The sequence below is a fragment of the Aptenodytes patagonicus genome, chromosome 10 (assembly GCF_965638725.1).
Source record: "Aptenodytes patagonicus chromosome 10, bAptPat1.pri.cur, whole genome shotgun sequence".
In the NCBI taxonomy this organism is placed as follows: domain Eukaryota; kingdom Metazoa; phylum Chordata; class Aves; order Sphenisciformes; family Spheniscidae; genus Aptenodytes; species Aptenodytes patagonicus.
Window position 1 is genome coordinate 13,889,567 of NC_134958.1, and position 18,105 is coordinate 13,907,671.

Genomic DNA, 18,105 nt, shown 5'->3' on the forward strand with positions numbered 1-18,105 from the left:
GAGTGTTGGCCAGGAGCATTGCGGGGGCTCTGTGGGTGAGAGCATCCCCCGATCCCACTGGGAGATGCTTCCGGGCTTGGGCAGAGCCTTGGCTTTCCAGGGAGAGAAGAGGCCACGCCAGGGATTTGCAGGATTTGCTCTCAGCCCCGCACACTGCATTTTTTTGCTCTGAGATTGGAGAAGCAAGCAGCCCCCCTCTGGAAAAGAAACCCTCCGGGGGACCTGTAGCGAGAGGCCGCTCACTCCCATCTGCGGCACGGGGTCGGCTGGAGGGGGAAGGCAGCCGGAGAGAGGCCAACAACAATAAAATGTGATAAATGTCACATCTGCAAGAGCTGTGGCAATGACCTCAAACTGTCTGGGACTGCACAGCTGAGTATAATATTAAAGCTCCTGCTGCTCTCGGGCCAAATTTCCATTTCCAGCTTGTCTTTGTTTTGGCAGGACCTGGACTACCTGATGCCACGCAGATGCATTCTCAGCCCCCGTAGGTCATGGGGAGTTGGGCTGCTGCACTCTCGTGTACAGCCACAGGCATCTGGGAGGGCTTTTCTGGGAGCTTTAAAGCCTAGCGAGGTGCCTGGAGCTCATCCGTCATTATCAAGCTTCAGACAAGGAAAGGCTTCAGACGGATACGGCAGTTGGAAAGATTTTATCTTTAGATCCCACTTGTATTGGCCCCTTTTCCCATGGGGGTGCAGGATGGGCAGGTGGGATTTCACACGGAGCCCTGGTGACTGCAGAGAGCGGCATCTCCTCGCTTTTCCTTCCCCACGTTAACGCTGCATATAATGTTTGCAAAGGGTTTTATGGCATATAAAAAATGGTGCTCGCTGGACCTGAGCTTATGCCCAGTGCTGGGACCTGCTGTGAGCTGCGGTTCGGAGGATGCCACCAGCCTGAGGAGGCTTGAGCAGGCTCAGAGGAGGGTCCAGAGGGACCCTGGATGTTCAGAGCAAGGAAAACTTCTCAGACAGGGAAGGGTGCCTCATCCTGTGAGGAAGGAGCTCAGGGAAGTGGTTTGAAGCCAACATTAAATTGCTCCAAAGGACGGGAGTCAAATTCTTTGACTCGGAGGAGCTGGGTTTGATTTTGGTGTTCTCCTAGCATCAAGGCAGTGTCCTAACCATCCTGGCTCCCCTAACGCGCCTTTCAAACACCAGCAATGAACAGAGAAAGGGAAGAAACCAAATGTTTATCTTTAAAAATCCTATTCAAAGCCACCCAGCCCGAAGACGGATGGATGTGGCCCTGTGGCCATGCCGGGGGCAGAGGGCTCCTGTCCCGCGGGCGAAGCCTCACTTGGACAGGAGGGAATAGCTTTACCTTGGCCTTGGCTCGGAAAAACGGGTAGCTCACGTTGCACACTTTCTTGTTGGGGTGCTTGTCTTCAGTCATGCAGTCGATGTTGATGTCCGTGTCGTCCTAAAATGGGACGCAACATGTCCATGACACTGGGCATAAGCCCCATGACCTGGCTCTTTAGGAAAGCAGCAAACACACCCACGGGGCTCAAAACAGGCTTTACGTTTGGAAAAAATAACCAAACAAACCAACCAACCCCCCTGCTTGCTGCCAGCTGGGAATCCTTCCCATGCAGCTGAATTTCTAGGGCGATTCCTGGAGGAGGGCATTTCTAGCAAGTGGCTTCCAGCTTTCTGATTTAAATCCTCTTTAGAAATTTAACTACAGCGGTGCGTGAATGAACCCGATTATTCTTGGCACTATAATTGGGAAGAAGAATATTCTTCTGTGATGAGGAGTCACAGGGAAGCATCAAGAGATAACATGAGCTATTATTCTGCGTGGCCACCGGCTAAGCAGTAATATTTAATTTCCTCATCTCAACAATTACATTCCTGCTGCTTGAACACCTTCCAGCTCACCAGCCAGCTGGGGAAGCTCTTGCCCATCGCAAAGCCCAAGCACAGGCTGGGGTGGGATGGGACACTGACCCTGATCTGCCTCCTCTGCTGCCAAGCTGTGGTAACCCTACAAGAGGTTGTAGCCTGGTTGTATGCAGGTGTGCATCCCCACCATGAGACGATGAGCTATTCTAGTTTTTGGCCCTGTGTTAGACCGCAAGGGTCTCGGTTCAAGCTGCTGCCACCGGGCAAGTCCTACCCAGGAGCTGAAACATCCCAGCACCAGCTGCAGGGAAAACGCCTTGACAGCCATCAGCAATGGCCTGGAGCTTTCTCCCACTCATCTGTTGAGATGATGGGCTTTCTGGGGCCACACCTACTTTTTGTTTGGGCCTCTGTATAGCCTCTGACACAAACATCCGTCCCCTCTGGTTGGCAGTTTGCTTATTTATAAGGAGCAGCAGCCAGGAACCCATTAGCAGTGATGCTTCTATAACCAGCTACAAGTATTTCCTGCAACCACTGCTGCATGGTGCTTTCTGTTACTGAGCATCGTAGGATTTCCCCCCCTCACTTAATTTGGAGTAATCTCTCAGAAGATGCATTTTTCTTACTTTGTGGGCAACGTGCCCCACAATTTTCCCTTGGCACGGCTTGTAGAAAAACAAATGCAGGACATGGGATCTGCGGGTGGCTATGAAGTCATTGGGGGGATGAGAGAGGGCTCAGCAGCATCAGCATATTTCCCAGCCTCGCTGGGAAAAGGGAGGAGTCGCACCGAGAGCAAGCGAGTGGTGGGGGCGAAATATTGGGGAGGGTGGGAGTGGATGGGGCACGATGGGCTCATCCAGGGGACAGCCGTAGAGAAGTGGCATTGCCTGGCTCGATGCTGAGCTGTGACCGCATTCCCGTTATCAGCCCATACTTCCAGGAGTTATATCTCAGCTGCAAAAATTCATCCCTGACGGGAACTTGGCCATGTGCATCAAGTATTTTTAAACTACTGGAGTAGAAAAATAAAGAGGGAAATAATTTCATCTGCATTTGACCTGTTTTCAAGCTCTTAAAATTCAAACATTTTTGTATTTCCAAAATAGAGAGCTGAAAGGGCCTCAAGTGCTTAGAAACTAAGCCCATAAACATGTCTGATTTATGAGGGATGGAGACATTTTTGGGCTCTGGTTTAGGACACGGTTTTCTCATCCGGCTGGGATTAGAAGTGCCTCTGGAAAGCCCTGGATCTCCCCCGGCAGCCTCACCTTGGGGATCAAGCTGGCGAACTGGAGGTTTCTGGAGAAGGAGATGTTGAGGACCGTGCTGTAGGCATTTTCGCCTCGGTTCTCCAGCGCTGCCTCCACGGCCACCCTCCTCCTGCTGCTCTCGATGACGAAGACAGAGGCGTCGAAGGAGAGGGTGAAGGCTGAGCAGTCCGGCGGTGCCCTCCGCAGAGTCCACCGGCAGTAATCCCTGCAAGAGGAGGGCAGCGGTGAAGGCAAGAGCTACCTGCAGCACCATGCCAAGACCTAGCCCCACGAATTTTATGTGCACGGTGCATAGGATAGTGCAAGGAAATCCCTGATCTCCTTCTGTCATGCTGCGCTGCTACGGAAAGAGGAATCACAAATTCCTCCCATGGACCACCATTTTGCTCGCGACTTTTGGCTAATGGTGCCTAGCTTTCTCAGACCCAGTTAGGAGCTCTTAATACAGCTGGGACGTAAGGAAAAAATAGATCCCATACCATTAGCAAAGGGTAAAGCTGGCATTTAGTTTCAGCCCGGCTGAGATCTACCTCCCACAAACTCTGACACAAGTTTACTGGCACAAACTCTGCTCTGGCAGCAGTCTTTCATAGACTTGACAGGTGTCTGGGCATTTATTTTCTTTATGCAAAATAAAAAAGGAAAGGAAAATGTAGGACGGTGCCACCTTCAGAGCCACCTTCTGCCTCTAACGGCGGGGCAGCCAGGGTGCCGGTTTGAAGGAATAGCTCTATTCCAACAAGTCATCTCAAAAGTGGTTTTCTCAGCAGAAATCACCTCCACATCAGCTGCTCTTGCAGGGCACAGTCCGGTGCCCACTGATGCCATCAGAAAAGCTCCACAGGCTTCAGGAGGAACTGGACTAGAGGTCTGGCACCCTGGTAGACCATGGTGTCTGCCCATGATTATTTGTAGGACTCCAGCCACTAAGATCCATAAATAATCTCCTACCTACAGCTCACTTCAACCTCCCGCAGCGCAGCCCAGCCAGGACTGGTCATGCCTTGGGTCGCAGCCTCAGGACCAAGAGCTTTACAGGAGACAGAGCAATAAATGCTGAATTACGGAAAACAGGTGATCCCCAGGTAGCAGTGCTGGCCATGAGCTTGGTCCAGAGCCCACTGCCGTTGACGGGAGGTGGAGGTTCAGGCTCCTGTGCTCCTACATAACCTTTAAAAGTTCTCTAAGCGATCAGTTGTAGTGTATAATTATTTCTGCTGTATGAGTCAAGCCTGTAATTGCCAAGTGGGTAATGCCAGCCTTGCATTTATTCTCCCCTGTTATTTACTGATTTGTCTCCCTGGGGCTCATCACCATGGCATCAAATATTAGTTGTTTTGTGGATTCCCTGAAAAACCACCGATTTGTTCCAGGCAGGGAGCAGGCAGAGGCTCAGAGACCCGCTGTGAGCAGAGGTGCTGAGGAGCACCTCGTGGTGGTGTTGGATGAACCTCGTGGTGGTGTTGGATGAAGGACCAGCTGCGATGCCAGAATCTATGGAGCATGGGTTGGGGCTGGGTTTTGGAGCCCCCCCAGCTTGTGATACTGGTTGGGAGGATGCTCTGAGTGACCTACTCACATGGCACTGGGCACATCGCTTCTGGCATCCAGGACCAGATCAGGGACGCAGTGCTCATCCTCATTGCACCCATTCCAGAAAGGGACCTGAGAGGGATGACAAGAGCAGCTCGGTGATGCTTTGAGCCCCAGGTTGTACTCCAAGGAGAAGACATGGGTGGTGATCCCAGGCTGCAGCGAATGCGAACACGTTGCTATCACAGGAGGGACCAGGGATTACAGCCCCAAGATAGAGAAGCAAATGTTACATCCAGAGATAAACCTGCTCACCAAGTGCCTGATAAAAGGCACCCTGTGAGGTCGGTGCTGCTACCTACCGAGACCTTGAGTGAGGTGGGCCAGCCATCGTCCAGCATAGGGCCATTCTCGGGGTGCTCCAGCTCATAGTCAACAGAGAACGTCACTGGCTTCACATAGTCAGCTGTGTCCTGTGGTGGACAGAAAGCATCATTGAGAAGGGCAGGGCTCCTGCTTGTGCAGGGGCAGCATCAGAGAGCAAGGTAAGGCAGAACTACAGGCATGTGTGATTATTTTATGAAATAAAAGCTTTGCAGTCTAGTATACTTTGTGTGTAATCATACTGTCTCTCCAGGTAACCCTTACCTAGGGACAGGGACAACCCAGGCTCAGCGGTGCTACTCAGCACCCGTCTGATGGTGCAAGAAATGCTTCACCCTGGAGATGCTGGCTCCAAAAGATGGGTACTCTGGGGGGACTGACCCAGAGCCAGGCTCCTGGGGGGACAGAGCTGTCCTGCAACCCTTACCTGGGGCTCGTCTGGCCGGTAGCGAAGCTGCACCTTTCCTGCAGCTCTATGAGCTCTTCCCATGCATTGCCCCAGCCGCACAGGGTGCAGTTAGATGCTCTGAAGCGAGATGCTTCTTGGGCTAAATCACAAGCTCCATCTCAAGCTCCAGACTCGAATTTCCCAGAAGTTCACAGCGGTTCAGGCCGGGGCTTGGGGACGGGCCAGTCTGGCAGCTCGGCCCTCCCTGGCCTCCACAATATTCTCATCATTCACTGGGAATGTTTGATTTTGGCCAGGTTTGTGCATCAACTGTTCCCTGTGAGCAATGCAGAGGGTTTCGCTGGCTCTTGCACCCAGGGAGGGGGATCCTGATGGTCAGAAGGTGAGAACACCGAGGACTGGCATGGAGGCATTTGGTTCCCGATAAAAACAATGAGTTTTCACCAATTTTGGAGCAGGAGGACCAGCCTGACCCAGGCGTCAGGAGTGCACTCCCTCCCCGAGGGCACAGCTAGCGGCTCGTGGAAAAGAGCACAGTGCAAGCTGGGGCTGCAATGAAGTCAGCGCTTGGGGACCCAGCAGCTGCCGCATGCCAGCAGCTCCATCCCTGACCACATCAAATCCTGCGTGAAGAAGTCCAGGCTGGGGGATGATGCTCATTTCCAGCCCCATGAAGCCATCTAGGGTCCCCCGACCATGTCCTGGTGCATCGCTGTTTTGCACAAGGTGGAGAGCATCTTTGCTTGGGCAGCTGGCTCTCCCCCAGGGCTGGCAGAGGAGGAGACCCCAGCCTTGTCCTCCTTCACACTCACCAAGACGTGGAACTGGAGCCTGTCGCAGTGCTCCTGCCTGGCGAGCAGCACCAGCCCCTTCTGTGTGTGCCGCTCTCCGCTCTCATCCAGGTGAGCCCGTGGCGTGTACCTGCGCTCGTCGATGGTGGCATTGTACCGCAGTGCTGGAAGGAGAGCAGTGCTGTCAGGGCTTCTCCCCAGGGTTACACTCACTATATAGCAACACTGGTCAAAAAATGGGTTTTCATGCACTCAAACCCCTATTGCCCCACTGGGAGGAGCGTGTCAGGGAGCACGCTAAGGGAAAATTGGGAAAATCAGGTTGTAGTTATTGTTACCTGTTTCTAACAGACATTTTTTTTGGGCAAAGCATCCACTCTCCAGGTCAAATGAGGAACTTTAAAAATGCATTACTACAAGACACCAAGTAAAACCTGTGCAGGGTATATAACCATCTGCCTCTTACATATTCACATGCTGGCCTGTACCAGTTCCGGAGGTACAGGAGCACCTGTAGCATTCTCCTCTCCTAGATACTTTACTGGAGATGATTTGCTTCCTGCAGTGCTGTCAAAAATAAACTGCAGATCCCCAACCCAGTGCCGAGCAGGGGCGGATTAGCACCCACTACGCCAATGCGATGCAAAACATGCAAGAAAGCAAAGAGCAACTATCAGCCCCCAGCATGCACCATCCATGGGGGGATCTTCTGGGTAGAAATAAGTGTAAAAGTAAATAAAGAAAACCCCACTCAGCTTTTTGTCTTGCAATCTCCACAGCTATAGCAGGGAGGAGAAAAACACTGGATTTGATAGTACAAATCAAAATTCTTGCTCTAGGGGATGGGAGTTTTTCCTTTGGCTTCGCTCGGGACCCGATTTTCCTTTGACAGCATTTGCTGCCAGGTTGCAGGGAGCCGAGCCGCTATTGCTTCCCCCCGCTGCAGCTGAGTCACGGGCATCCGCCGGGTAGATGTGGGGTCACAGCAACATGCAAGGGTTTAATAGCAGTTGGCCAATAACTTCACAGAGATTCCCTGGGATATTAGGGAAACATGCACATATGGTCGGCAGATATGTCCGGCTGCTGCAGCGGGGAGGATGGATGAGCTCTGTGGGACATGGTCCGGGCACGTCCCCTCCTGTCCCGCTGGCCGGTGGGGTGGTGGTGACATCCCCATCACACGTACCACAGCAAGACAAGCTGCAGGAGAGCTTGGCCCCGGGGCATAGGTGAGAGAAGAGGTTAAACACGGGTAAGGTTGTATCCTTGGGGTGTTTCTTGGCACTGCCTAATGGCAGAGCCACCATCCCTGCTACATCAGCCACGATAGGGACAAATTTGGTAAAAAGGGATGTGGCAGATGGCAATGTGCACTCCTCCAGACATGCCAAGCTCCTGGATGGTTTCCCTTGGCAGAAGCCGGGTGCTCCCTCGGGGCTGGAGACCTAAACAACGCGTGAATTGGGGTTTTTGTCGCACGAGCAGCCATGCCTCTTACCCACACTTGCCGTCTGGAAGTGAGCCGAGAGGAAGACGGCAGTGAAGCAGACGAAGGCCGACATACAGGTGGCATCCTTCCCATTCCGCTTGCAGTCCTTGGTGAAGATGTTGATTTTGGAGGGCTCAAAGCGGATGCTGGCATTGATCTGGACCACGCTGCGGGACCTGCGGGGCGAGCAAGGGTCGGGAGATGTGCTGGGGCACAGGACACCCACAGACGTCTGCAGCAGCCTCCAAAACTCTCCCACACCTCCCAATTCACCCTTTTCACACCTTTTCACCCGTTTTCTCAAAATCAAGGAGGTGCTGAGGAAGACCAAAGGCCACCACAGCATGCTGATCTACTCTCAGCTCATCTATATAGTATCTGAAGAGTAAAATCTCTTGCACATATTTGCCTCCTGCTTATGCCAGTGAAGTAGCTCAACACCAAGGGCAGGATTTGGCCCCTTGTGTGCACATAGTACTTTCCACTCAGGGTGGCCCATCTCTGCTGCGCACAGCTACCCTCCATCCTAACAGCTTCAAAGGACTTTCCAAACATTAATCAATATCTGAAAATATTAAATTGTTCTTATTAAATAAGAACAGAGGGAGCCTGGGCAAATCACCACAAATCAATTAGCTGGTTTGAAACTCATGGGGAACTAATGATGAAATTCAATGCAAAACCAACTCTGACATCCTTCTAGGGCCCAACGGCATTGAAATCCCACAGCCCCACCGGATAGGGGGTCATTATTGTGGAAAGGTAGGTCAGATTCTTGTGAGATCACTTTTCCCCTGAAAAATGTCAGTATATGGCAATGAGCTTTGGGCAGAGGAGAGTGCCAAATGAGATACAGCTAACCACAATAGCACGGCGTTCCCCAGAGAGCCGACGGCCAAGTCTATGAGCCCGTCTTCATTCAGGTCCAGCTGTCCATGGATGCTGCATCCAAAATACATCAGGCCTGGCGCGAGGTCCACAGCTGCTATCCTCTGAAAAGCAAAGGGGCGAATCCAGTCTGGTTTCCAGCAGGAGCATCCCTGCCTGCGAAGGAGGGGTTTGCCATGCCGACCTCCACCACGCTACTGAAGATGCCCCTTTCCAAGTGATTGCGCCAAACATAATTTTCCAGGGAATGAGAGCAGTTTCTCTTCAGAGACACCATGCAGAGATTTCTGCTGAAATTACTCTGCATATTTACTATTTCTCACAAGTGTGAGAAATATTTTATCTATAGCAATCCGTTGTACCGTGCTAAGCATTGCCCCTAATTTCAACCATGTTTTCCATACCGTAGGTTTGCTTTGTCTTGGACTCCTCACAAGAGAAAATATCCGGCAATAATAATTAACAATGCAATACTGTGTGTGAATCTATTGTGCTCTATCAGTCCTTAAAATGGGCACGAATGACATTTATTCTGACGAAGGACAAGGACAACCAAAGCACCCGGGAGCTGTACCTGCTTGTACTTCTTCAGGACTGTCTCTTCGTAGCCGAAGAAGATGTATATAGCTCCTTGGTGCTCATCCTCCAAAGGCGCCCCAACAACAAGGTCATTGTAGGAGTCCTGGTTGAGGTCAGGCACGGCGGCGATGCAGGAGCCGAAGCGGGAGTTCTGGTAGCTCTGCAGATCGATGAGGGCACCGCTGGAAACGAAGTGGTTCTGCTGGGCCAGCCAAAGAGAAAAGGCAACCCCCCCGCAAAAAAACGTCAGCAGCAAGCGTGGCAAGAGGAGAAAACCCTCAAAGGCAAGCAAACAAGATGCAGTGATGTGCGAGCAATTTCTCTAAGGAAGGAGGTGAGAGCCCTCCTGGGGCCGTGGGACTTTCTGCTCAGCACATCCTTGGGGATGGGTGAGCCCCACACCAGCCCCACGCCTGCTTTGCCTTTCTTTTATAGCAACCTACATAAATAATTGCATAAAAAGTTGTGCTTTAGATATGGGGACTCCCGCTGCTTCGGGCAGGCTCTACAGCCTTGGATATAGAGCATGACCTGCACACTGCCCTATGCTCCCCTGGAGCCTGATGGATTCAGCTCAGAAACTGCATTTTGAGCCAGATTTGAGGGTGGCAGGAAAGCTGGTCCTGCCCCAGAGTGCTGCTGGGTGCCAGGGCAGGGGATGGGGGTGGCACATGTCCCATCTGTGCCCTGAAGTGATGGTGGAGGGACCGACCTTGCTGCTCCCCACAACCCCATGCCTGGCCCAGCCTCCAGGCAGGAGGGTGCCTTTGGAAGGAATAGTTTTGGGGGAGGCAAAGTGGATGGAAACTGTTTCTCCAGAGGGACACCCATGTTGCAAAGACCCCACCTTGCACCCCGTGCATCGCCTCCTCGGGGCCGGGAGCAGCAGGACCTCGCCTTGCACCCTGTGCATCACCTCCTCAGGGCCAGGAAGCTTGCCTGGCCGGGAGCAGCGAAGCCTCGAGTCGAGGCGGCTCTGCTCCAGCACAGGCTGGACTCCCTTCGCTGGCAGTGAGCAAACCCCCTGAGATTGTTTATAAACAAGGAAAACAGACAAATCCTCCTTGAGCCTCGCAGCAGCCACAACAGTGAGGAGCTGCCAAGCTCTGCTGCCTTTGGACCGGGTGGCCGTGCCCTGTGATGTTTGATGGAAGCTGGTGGGTGCGTGCAGCCCAGAGCCACCCCAGGGAGATGACACGAGGGGACACAGTTCCTGTGCTAGCGCCCAAATGCCCCAGCCCCTGTGGCATCCCCGGCTCACCCCACAGTGCTGCTACGTACCTCCTGCAGGGTGTAGACATAGACCTTCCCCCTCTCCCTGCCCTCGCTGAAGTACATGGGGGCTCCCACCAGCAAAACGTCGGTGACGCCATCGCCATTGACATCGAGGGAGTTGATCTCGCTGCCGTAGTAGGAGCCAATCTGGGGGAGACAGAGGAGGGGATGGGAGCAATGCTCCTGGGGTGCAGGGGCACTGCCACCCTCCCCAGAGGGGACCGCAGGGACATTCCAAGCCCCATCCCTGCTATAGCTGTGCGGTTCAGAGCTGCAGGTGCAGCGACAGCCAGGGCATCCCCAGCTGCCTGTGGATGCATTACACTGCTGAGCCATTTAAACAGAAAAATTTGCAAAATGAAGGGGGAGGATTTATGGAGGAGCATGCATGCCAGGTGGAAAAATCCGTGCAGCATCCTTGGCAGCATGTGCCCCGGCATTACCTGCTCTCCCTTCAGTGCCTGGTGGATGGTGAGATTTCGGTTGTTGTGCATGCTGAAAATGATGACTTTCCCGGTGTGGTTGAACCTGGGTGCTCCCGCAACATAAATCCGCTCGTGCTTAGTGGATATGACAGAGGAGACAGTGTAACCTGGAAGGAGGGTGGGCATGGGGTGAGCACAGCTGAGCGGCTCCCTGCCCGCTCTCAGCTGCTGCCCGGTGATCTGTTTCCCATTAGCTCCCAGCTGCTGACACAACTCTGGCTGCCTCACAGATTGGGAAGCTAGAAACCCAGATTTCTTCAAAGATAAAGTCATTCAAATGACCTGACCCTGGGCTTTGAGCCACCTGCTCAGGTCCTACCTACACCCTGAGCAGCACAGCTGTGCCAAGAGTTTTGGCACCGCCTAACGCAGCTGGCAAACCCTATGCAAAGTCCTTCTTTCATGGAAGGTGAATCCAATTCCCAGCCTGATAAGTGTTTTACTTCAGGACTCACATAAAGTTAAACAAATGCTAGCAAGGTGCGCTGGGCGAGCCGGGCTGCTCCGCAGCAGGATGCACCGGCGTTTCCTTAATATTTCTGGTTTTCTTACTCCAGGCAATGGGAAAGACAGAGCCCAGCTGAGCTCCCACATACTGTCGTGGGTACCTCTTACACAGCCACAGCTGTCCCCGCTCCAGGTGCTTGCAGCCGAGCCTGGGGGACAGTCTGCTGTCACCCCAAGAGATGACCCACATGTCCAGGGGCTGTTCATGTCCCCAGTGGAAGGAAGAGCCCCAACACACCAGTGGGCAACCCTCCAGCATCCCACCCCGCTCCCTGCCATGGGGCAGCTCAGCCTGGCACGCACGTCTCGGGAGAGAGGCTTCATTTTGCAAACCAGGCTGATATTTTTATTCTGGGGCTTCAACAGCCGCACATGGAACGGATTAACCCAGCAGGTATTTCCTCCCTAGGCATGAAATTTCATCAGTGCTTTTTAAACCATTCCAGTAAGTGCTGTAGATGACCCGGGCTGGCCGGTGTCTGAGCTACTTCTGGATTTAAATCACTTTTGTGCTGCACACTGTGGTCGACACTGGATTCTTCCCCGGTGAGGATGCTCACGTATGCTGCATCCTTGAGCAAGGGGCAACACAGGTCTCACACCGATGGGAGCTCACAAACAGCTGGGAATGGTAAATCCTATGCTGGGAGCGCTGGCTGCTATTAGTCATTTGAGATATATGTTGTGCTTCCTATTAATAAGCATAAAATCATTAATTCAGCCCTGGCAGCAGAGCCTCATTTGGCTTTCTCACCTAAATATGCTCCATGATTTTTCAGCTCCTCTGGGAACTCCTGGAGATAAGATTCCCGCAGGGGAATGACCTTCCCGCTGCTGGTTTCTTTCAGGACGGCTCCGTTCCAGTCGTAGGCACCCACCGCCCCCAGCAAGATCCCATCCTGCGGGAGAGCAGGAGTAGTTTGAGGGTATTTCTTGCCAAGTGGAGACAATTCTCCCCCACACTGCCCATACGGGCAAAGCCGATTCATGCTGAGATGGGCGAGGGGACCCAATGGGCTGGTTTTGTGTGAGAACGCATACGGGGGTCCCTCAAAGCCCAAATCCTAGACTATACACTTATCGGAGGCTGCAGAGTGCAGAAGAGAAAAACAGCAAATGGTCCGTCCCAGAAATCACACATTTTACAGAAAAGGGGAGAAATCTCGCAAATGGAAAAGAAAAAGATAATAAAAAATAATAATAATAAAAAAAAAATCAAGCAAACCATTCTCTAAAGCACACCTGGAAAGATGGACATATTTAAACATGCTGGAATGACATTTCCACCCCATCCATATCTTTTCAGCGTGCTTTTCCTCCCCATGAAAAGCCCGAGCAGAAATCTCTGCTGGCTTTTTGCTTGGACCTGCCAGCTCGCAGAGCCCGTGGGTGGAAGGGGACTGACCATCCTCTGCATCCCACCACCGACAAGTGCCTTCCTCCATGGCACATCCCAGCACCTTGAGGTCGTGGCATTGGGAGGAGCTGCTGCAGGCTTGTCCTAAGGAATGCACTGGTGTCTCAGCAGCCCCCTTCCCCATGGGATAAACCAGCACCAACAGCATTTTCTTCCTTATGTTCATGTTAGCAATTTAGCTTCATGATTAATAACTTGCCCAAAATACCCATTTCCCCACCTGCAGCTGCTGATGACGGTAAAAAGCACTTTTAAAGGGTGCCTGCTTGCACAGGCAGGAGCAAAAAAACCCACATTTACTCTCTTACTTCCACAACATGCGATGAAAATCCAGTCTGGGACATTTCCAGGCCAAAGGAGATTTCATTCTTGTTGGTTCCTTAAAAAAAAAAAAAGGCAATTTGTATTTAATGGAGAGCTTTGTTTTCTTGGAGGGGCTGAGTGGTGCCTCGGTTGGTTGGGGTGGGATGAGCATCCACCTCCACCCCACCTGGAGCACAAAGGACCTCAGTTGCCATAAATGTGCTTGTTTCTCCCTAAATCACCATAATTACACAAACTCGTGTTGCTAATAGATACTGTGAGCTCTGCCACAGTGCAGTTGTCTCATTTCCTAGCTGCAAGATCACACAAAAATGTGGATTTAGAGGATTTCACTTCATAATTGCAACGGGGTGAAGCTTCTCACCCAGGGAAGCTTTCTTCCACAGAGAAGCGTTGGGCTGGCTGGACCAAGGTAAATGGCAAACTGGTGGGGAGTTTGTGAGCTGGTTTGACCAAAATTCCCCCAAACCCCGAGATGTTTAATTTCCAGTGAAAGCCCTCCATCTTCAGTTTCAATTGTTTGTCCCAGGATGCGCTTTTCCTATGAAATTTAGATAAATTCAGTTTTGGAGACCGACAAACTTGTCACAAGGCAGACAGAAGCACTGTCATTTAGAACAAAAATATTTCCTGATATTTAATTTCAGCCAATAAACCATAAACCCCCACATTATTCCCATAAGCCCGCAATGTCTGCCATCCCAGGGAGTCCCTGGTAGTCGGCGTGTAGTTTTTGCCTGCTTATAATCCGTCTGGGTTTGAATGGAGTTTGATGGGTGAGAAAGCTGCTGACACCCAGACGACCCCCATGCCAAATTTCAAAGGTTTACTATAAATGAAAGAGCCATCACAGCTCTGCAAATAATGGTTGCAAGGATGAGAGATCACCTTTTGAGGAGAGGGCATCTGTGCTCCTGATGCTTGAGAGGTGCAAACCACTCAAAATAAAGACATTTCTTTACATATGAAGATATTCAAAGTGTGATTTTAGGTTCTGTATCAAACAGATATTAGGGAAACCCCCAGTGTGATCCATTCAAATTCAGCAAAACAAGGACCAGCAGCACATCTGAAGGAACCTGCTGCAGCCTGGCCAGCCGGGATGTGTCGGGGAGGAGCATCACTCACCTTCCAAGCTAAATATCCTTTCCCCCAGAGCATCCACAATGTCTTTGAGTGCTGCTTCATCCGTGACATTAAAGAAATGCTTGTCATCCGGATCGCTCGCTATAAATTTTATCTCATTCAAAAAGGCTTCAGGATTGATCCCTCTTCTGTTATAATAACCCAATACCTAGGTTTGAAATAGAAACGCAAGACTCAGGGTTTTTCATGTGATGGATGGAGCTGTCCCAAAGCACCCGAGCAAGGGGTGTCCATAGAGAAGGAGCCTGGAAGCCTTGGCATCTGACACCCCATTGTGGGAGCAAATGGAGGAGCAAGGAGCCACTGTAATTCCTCCAGGCAGCCCAGGCTGGGGACCCCTCATGCAATTTGGGTGCCCGGTGCAATGCAGGGTCCTGCCTGTCCCCAGCCGCGGCACCTGCTCTGGCAGAGCCAAGCATCCCACCGCCTTCTGCAAAAGCAGAACCAACATCAAGGACCCCTGAAAATGCGCCGGGAGCGGTGGAGGTAGGCTACACCACCAGGCCCATTGCATTGGGGTGCACGGGGTGCTGGCAAGCTCTGCATGGCTTTTGCAGCCGTTCGCTGCTGAAAGGGCCCCCCGTGACTTACCGCCACCGCATATCTGGTGACATTGTCCTTCTCGCTGTCCTCAATCACCTTCTCCAGGTCTGGGCTGTCGTGCGACTCTCCATCTGTGATTACAATCATTACTCTCTTTGCCCCTTTCCGGCCACCTTTTTGAAACGCTTCCGAGCTGCAATTGAAGAAATGCCCTGGGCTGCTCAGCCTCGCCAGGCGGGTCATGGCTCCCACCGCCGCGCGCTTGCCAAAACCGCCGCGGCTGCTGAGATGCGTGCCCCATCGCCCACATTGTAAAGTGCTGAGCAGTGTTTGGTGGGCTGCTAGCCTTTGGGGAGGTGCAATTGGGTGCAGGACTCTCGGGGAAACATTTTAGGACTTTAAAAGGGGATTTTTCCACCGATGGAGCTGGCTATTTGCCGGAGAAGAGCCTTTAATTCAGCAAAATGCCCTGAATCTGTAGCAGGAATACTGGTCGGGCTGCAGCAAAAAAGTGCAGGAGCAGGCACTTGTCCCCGATAATGGAGGAGATGGAGCTGTGGCTCGGGGCTGTACTGAGCTCCCGGGTACCCAACGGGGTCTGCAGAAGAGCTACGGTGTCTGGGGCAGATGTGGGGTTGCGTTTGGGGGCTGAGAGCTCAGCTCTGGGTGCTTTCAGAAAGAGGATACATTTTCAGAGTCTGCCTCTGCGCCCTCCTTCTGGTCCAGCTGCAACCGAGGACAGAGCAGTTTTGCAAAGCATCGTTTGTAAACCATCAATTAAGGACTGAGACTTTTCGCAATAGTGTTTTTAGCCTGGCGGTATCCTGTTTTCTAAGCAGCAAGGAAAAGTGAAGGGGGAGAGAGGGAAGAAAAACAAACGGTGATTTTAAACTTGTTATCAGAATGAACAGGAACGGAAGAGATGTTTACCGAGCAAACTCTATCCCATAGGCAGTCCTGGTTTCTGTACCTCCTCTTTGCTCTATGTGACTGGCAGCCGCTACCACATCTTTTACAGACCTGTAGTCATTTAAATGAAACTCGTGGACGACATCTTCTCCGTACTGAACAACTCCGACCTAGGAGTTAAAGGAATATCACAAAGGATGCCAACAACCCACCGCGTAGCGAGGGCCTGCGACACAATGAGCACGCTTTGTCAACCACAGGAAATAACAGCACTCTTAAAAATCAACCACTCTGTCCCCATTTGCTCCAGTTTTCCTTCTATGGGACCACTGATAATGCTCAATTTTATTTCTGTTCTCTGCCAGCTCTCACCCATGCGCAGCCACCCCTGCCCTGCTATAAAGGTTTGGGGTGATGCAGACGTGCTGTGCCCCAGTGCGGACCCACAGCATCTCTAGATGGGACCAAACAGGGGGTTATTTCTGTGAATTGTTGAGGCTATCCCTGCCCAAATCCCTGCCCAAATCAGCCCACGATTACTAATAGGAAGAAGATGGAGAGCTCTTCACAGCTACAACAAGCTGCCTCAGCACAGGACGATACTTCTATATTTCCATATGATTTCATCCTCCCCATGCCCAGTCGGGGTGTGGGGTGCTGCTCTCTCCATAGCTCAGTTAAGGCCATTAATGTGAGTGTTATTTCTATGGCCTCAGCTTTAAAATCCGTTCATTGAAAGTTTATTTTGAAAAAGCGTGGCGCAAAATTACAGCATATTGGCAGAAAAGGGACATTGGAAACAGCCCCGTGAGCATGGCCAGGGGACTCTGCACGACACGGGGGGATGCACAAGTCGTGCAGGGGCTTACTTGTATCTGGCCGGGGCCAATATAAAATTTTTTCAAGATGTTTATCAGGAAGTGCTGAACTTCAACCCAAGGATATATGCTGTTTGATCCATCCAGAACTATGATTATGTCCATGTACGTCTGGCATCCTGTGAAAAATACACAGTGTGTTATTGAAAGACCTTGGCAACGCTTGCAAAGAGGAGATTTATGGCTTCATTTCTCACAGTCAGGTACTTGCTTTTATGATTTGTTTGAAAAAAAATCTTATTTCAATCATTCATAAAGACCTTTGGGCTTCAGCAAGGTAGAGAGAGGCCACAAGCATCCTCTCTGCTGAGAAAAGACTGGATAACTTTCTAAGAATAACACTCAGCGGTATCTTTTTTGATTCAGATTTGGACCTTTATCCGGTCTAATATAGTTGCATACTTCAAAGAGTGGCCCGCTGCAGGCAGGATCCAGCCTCCGTCCCTCCCACCAAGCAATGCTTTACCCCTGAGTCACTCCTCAGCCCTGTCTGTACTTGCCATATAACGCAAGTCGGGCATTTCCTCCCCTTCCCGTTAAATCCTCAGCAATGAGGCAGCCAAAAACCCCGGCGAGGACCCCAGGGCTCAGCCCAGCAGTACGAGCCACGAAGGATTTAGGCAGTTGACTGGTTTCAGCGGTGAAAATTGCTCAGTGTCATCTCTCTGTCTTGCTTATATTTTATAACATTATTTAGAAAAGTTGCAGAAAACCAGAAGATGATGAATTTTCCAGTGACAGATATTTATCGGTTGCCCTTTTCACCTACTGTAGGCATTTATGGGTTAGAACATCCATGGACTGGAGTCCTCCATCACTGTGGTCCTCAGCTGCACTCTACCATCTCGATCCCCCACTCACCCCGGGACCAGGGAGAGGAGCCGACCCTCTGCGTCCCACTCGCTGAATGGTAACACTCTGCTTGTTAATCACCCTCTCTAAAAAATCCAATTACCCCTTGCAGCGAGGGCTAAAAGCATCTTCTGGCCATGAAAAGGGAAGCAACATTGAGAATTTGGTGGTGGGCTCTTCCTTTACTGCCTCTGCCTCCCGAAAGTCCCATTTTCCTGTGCTCTGCTCTATGCTGTGAGAATCAATCAACACCAAAGGGTGATGGAGCTGGGGCATCGCATCCCACACCCGGCTGGGGCGAGGAGCTTCTGGGAGCCCCAGTGGTGCAGGACAGGCTTCTGCAATTTCTTACCACCTACAGGAAAGCCAGGAAGCTTATTTAATATCTCAAAATAAAATCATGTATCCAAATTTACAAAGTTGGGCCAAAATATTTAGCTTTCAGTCAATGAGCTCTTTGTTTTGTGTGGCCAAGGTCTGAATTCTTTCCTTATTTGCCTTCCTAGCTGTGCTGATAAAATATTCTGGATACTTTTATTTCTGGTTTTGGAAGAATAAGGTGTTTT

At 51.4% G+C, this 18,105-nt stretch overlaps 1 protein-coding gene across 1 annotated transcript in view; it reads right to left on the reverse strand.

Moving 5' to 3' along the window:
* The window catches only part of ITGA11 (integrin subunit alpha 11), a 48,475-nt gene that overhangs the window by 5,218 nt on the left and 25,152 nt on the right, over positions 1-18,105 (reverse strand). The window contains exons 6-21 of the mRNA XM_076348115.1: positions 16,679-16,806; positions 15,831-15,979; positions 14,949-15,093; positions 14,340-14,505; positions 13,196-13,266; positions 12,225-12,369; positions 10,922-11,070; positions 10,485-10,625; positions 9,199-9,402; positions 8,598-8,728; positions 7,746-7,912; positions 6,266-6,408; positions 5,023-5,133; positions 4,707-4,792; positions 3,125-3,332; positions 1,327-1,425 (exon numbers count right to left, since the gene is read on the reverse strand). Coding sequence (XP_076204230.1) covers positions 1,327-1,425; positions 3,125-3,332; positions 4,707-4,792; positions 5,023-5,133; positions 6,266-6,408; positions 7,746-7,912; positions 8,598-8,728; positions 9,199-9,402; positions 10,485-10,625; positions 10,922-11,070; positions 12,225-12,369; positions 13,196-13,266; positions 14,340-14,505; positions 14,949-15,093; positions 15,831-15,979; positions 16,679-16,806 — 2,243 coding nt within the window. The remainder of the gene's footprint in view (positions 1-1,326; positions 1,426-3,124; positions 3,333-4,706; positions 4,793-5,022; positions 5,134-6,265; positions 6,409-7,745; positions 7,913-8,597; positions 8,729-9,198; positions 9,403-10,484; positions 10,626-10,921; positions 11,071-12,224; positions 12,370-13,195; positions 13,267-14,339; positions 14,506-14,948; positions 15,094-15,830; positions 15,980-16,678; positions 16,807-18,105) is intronic.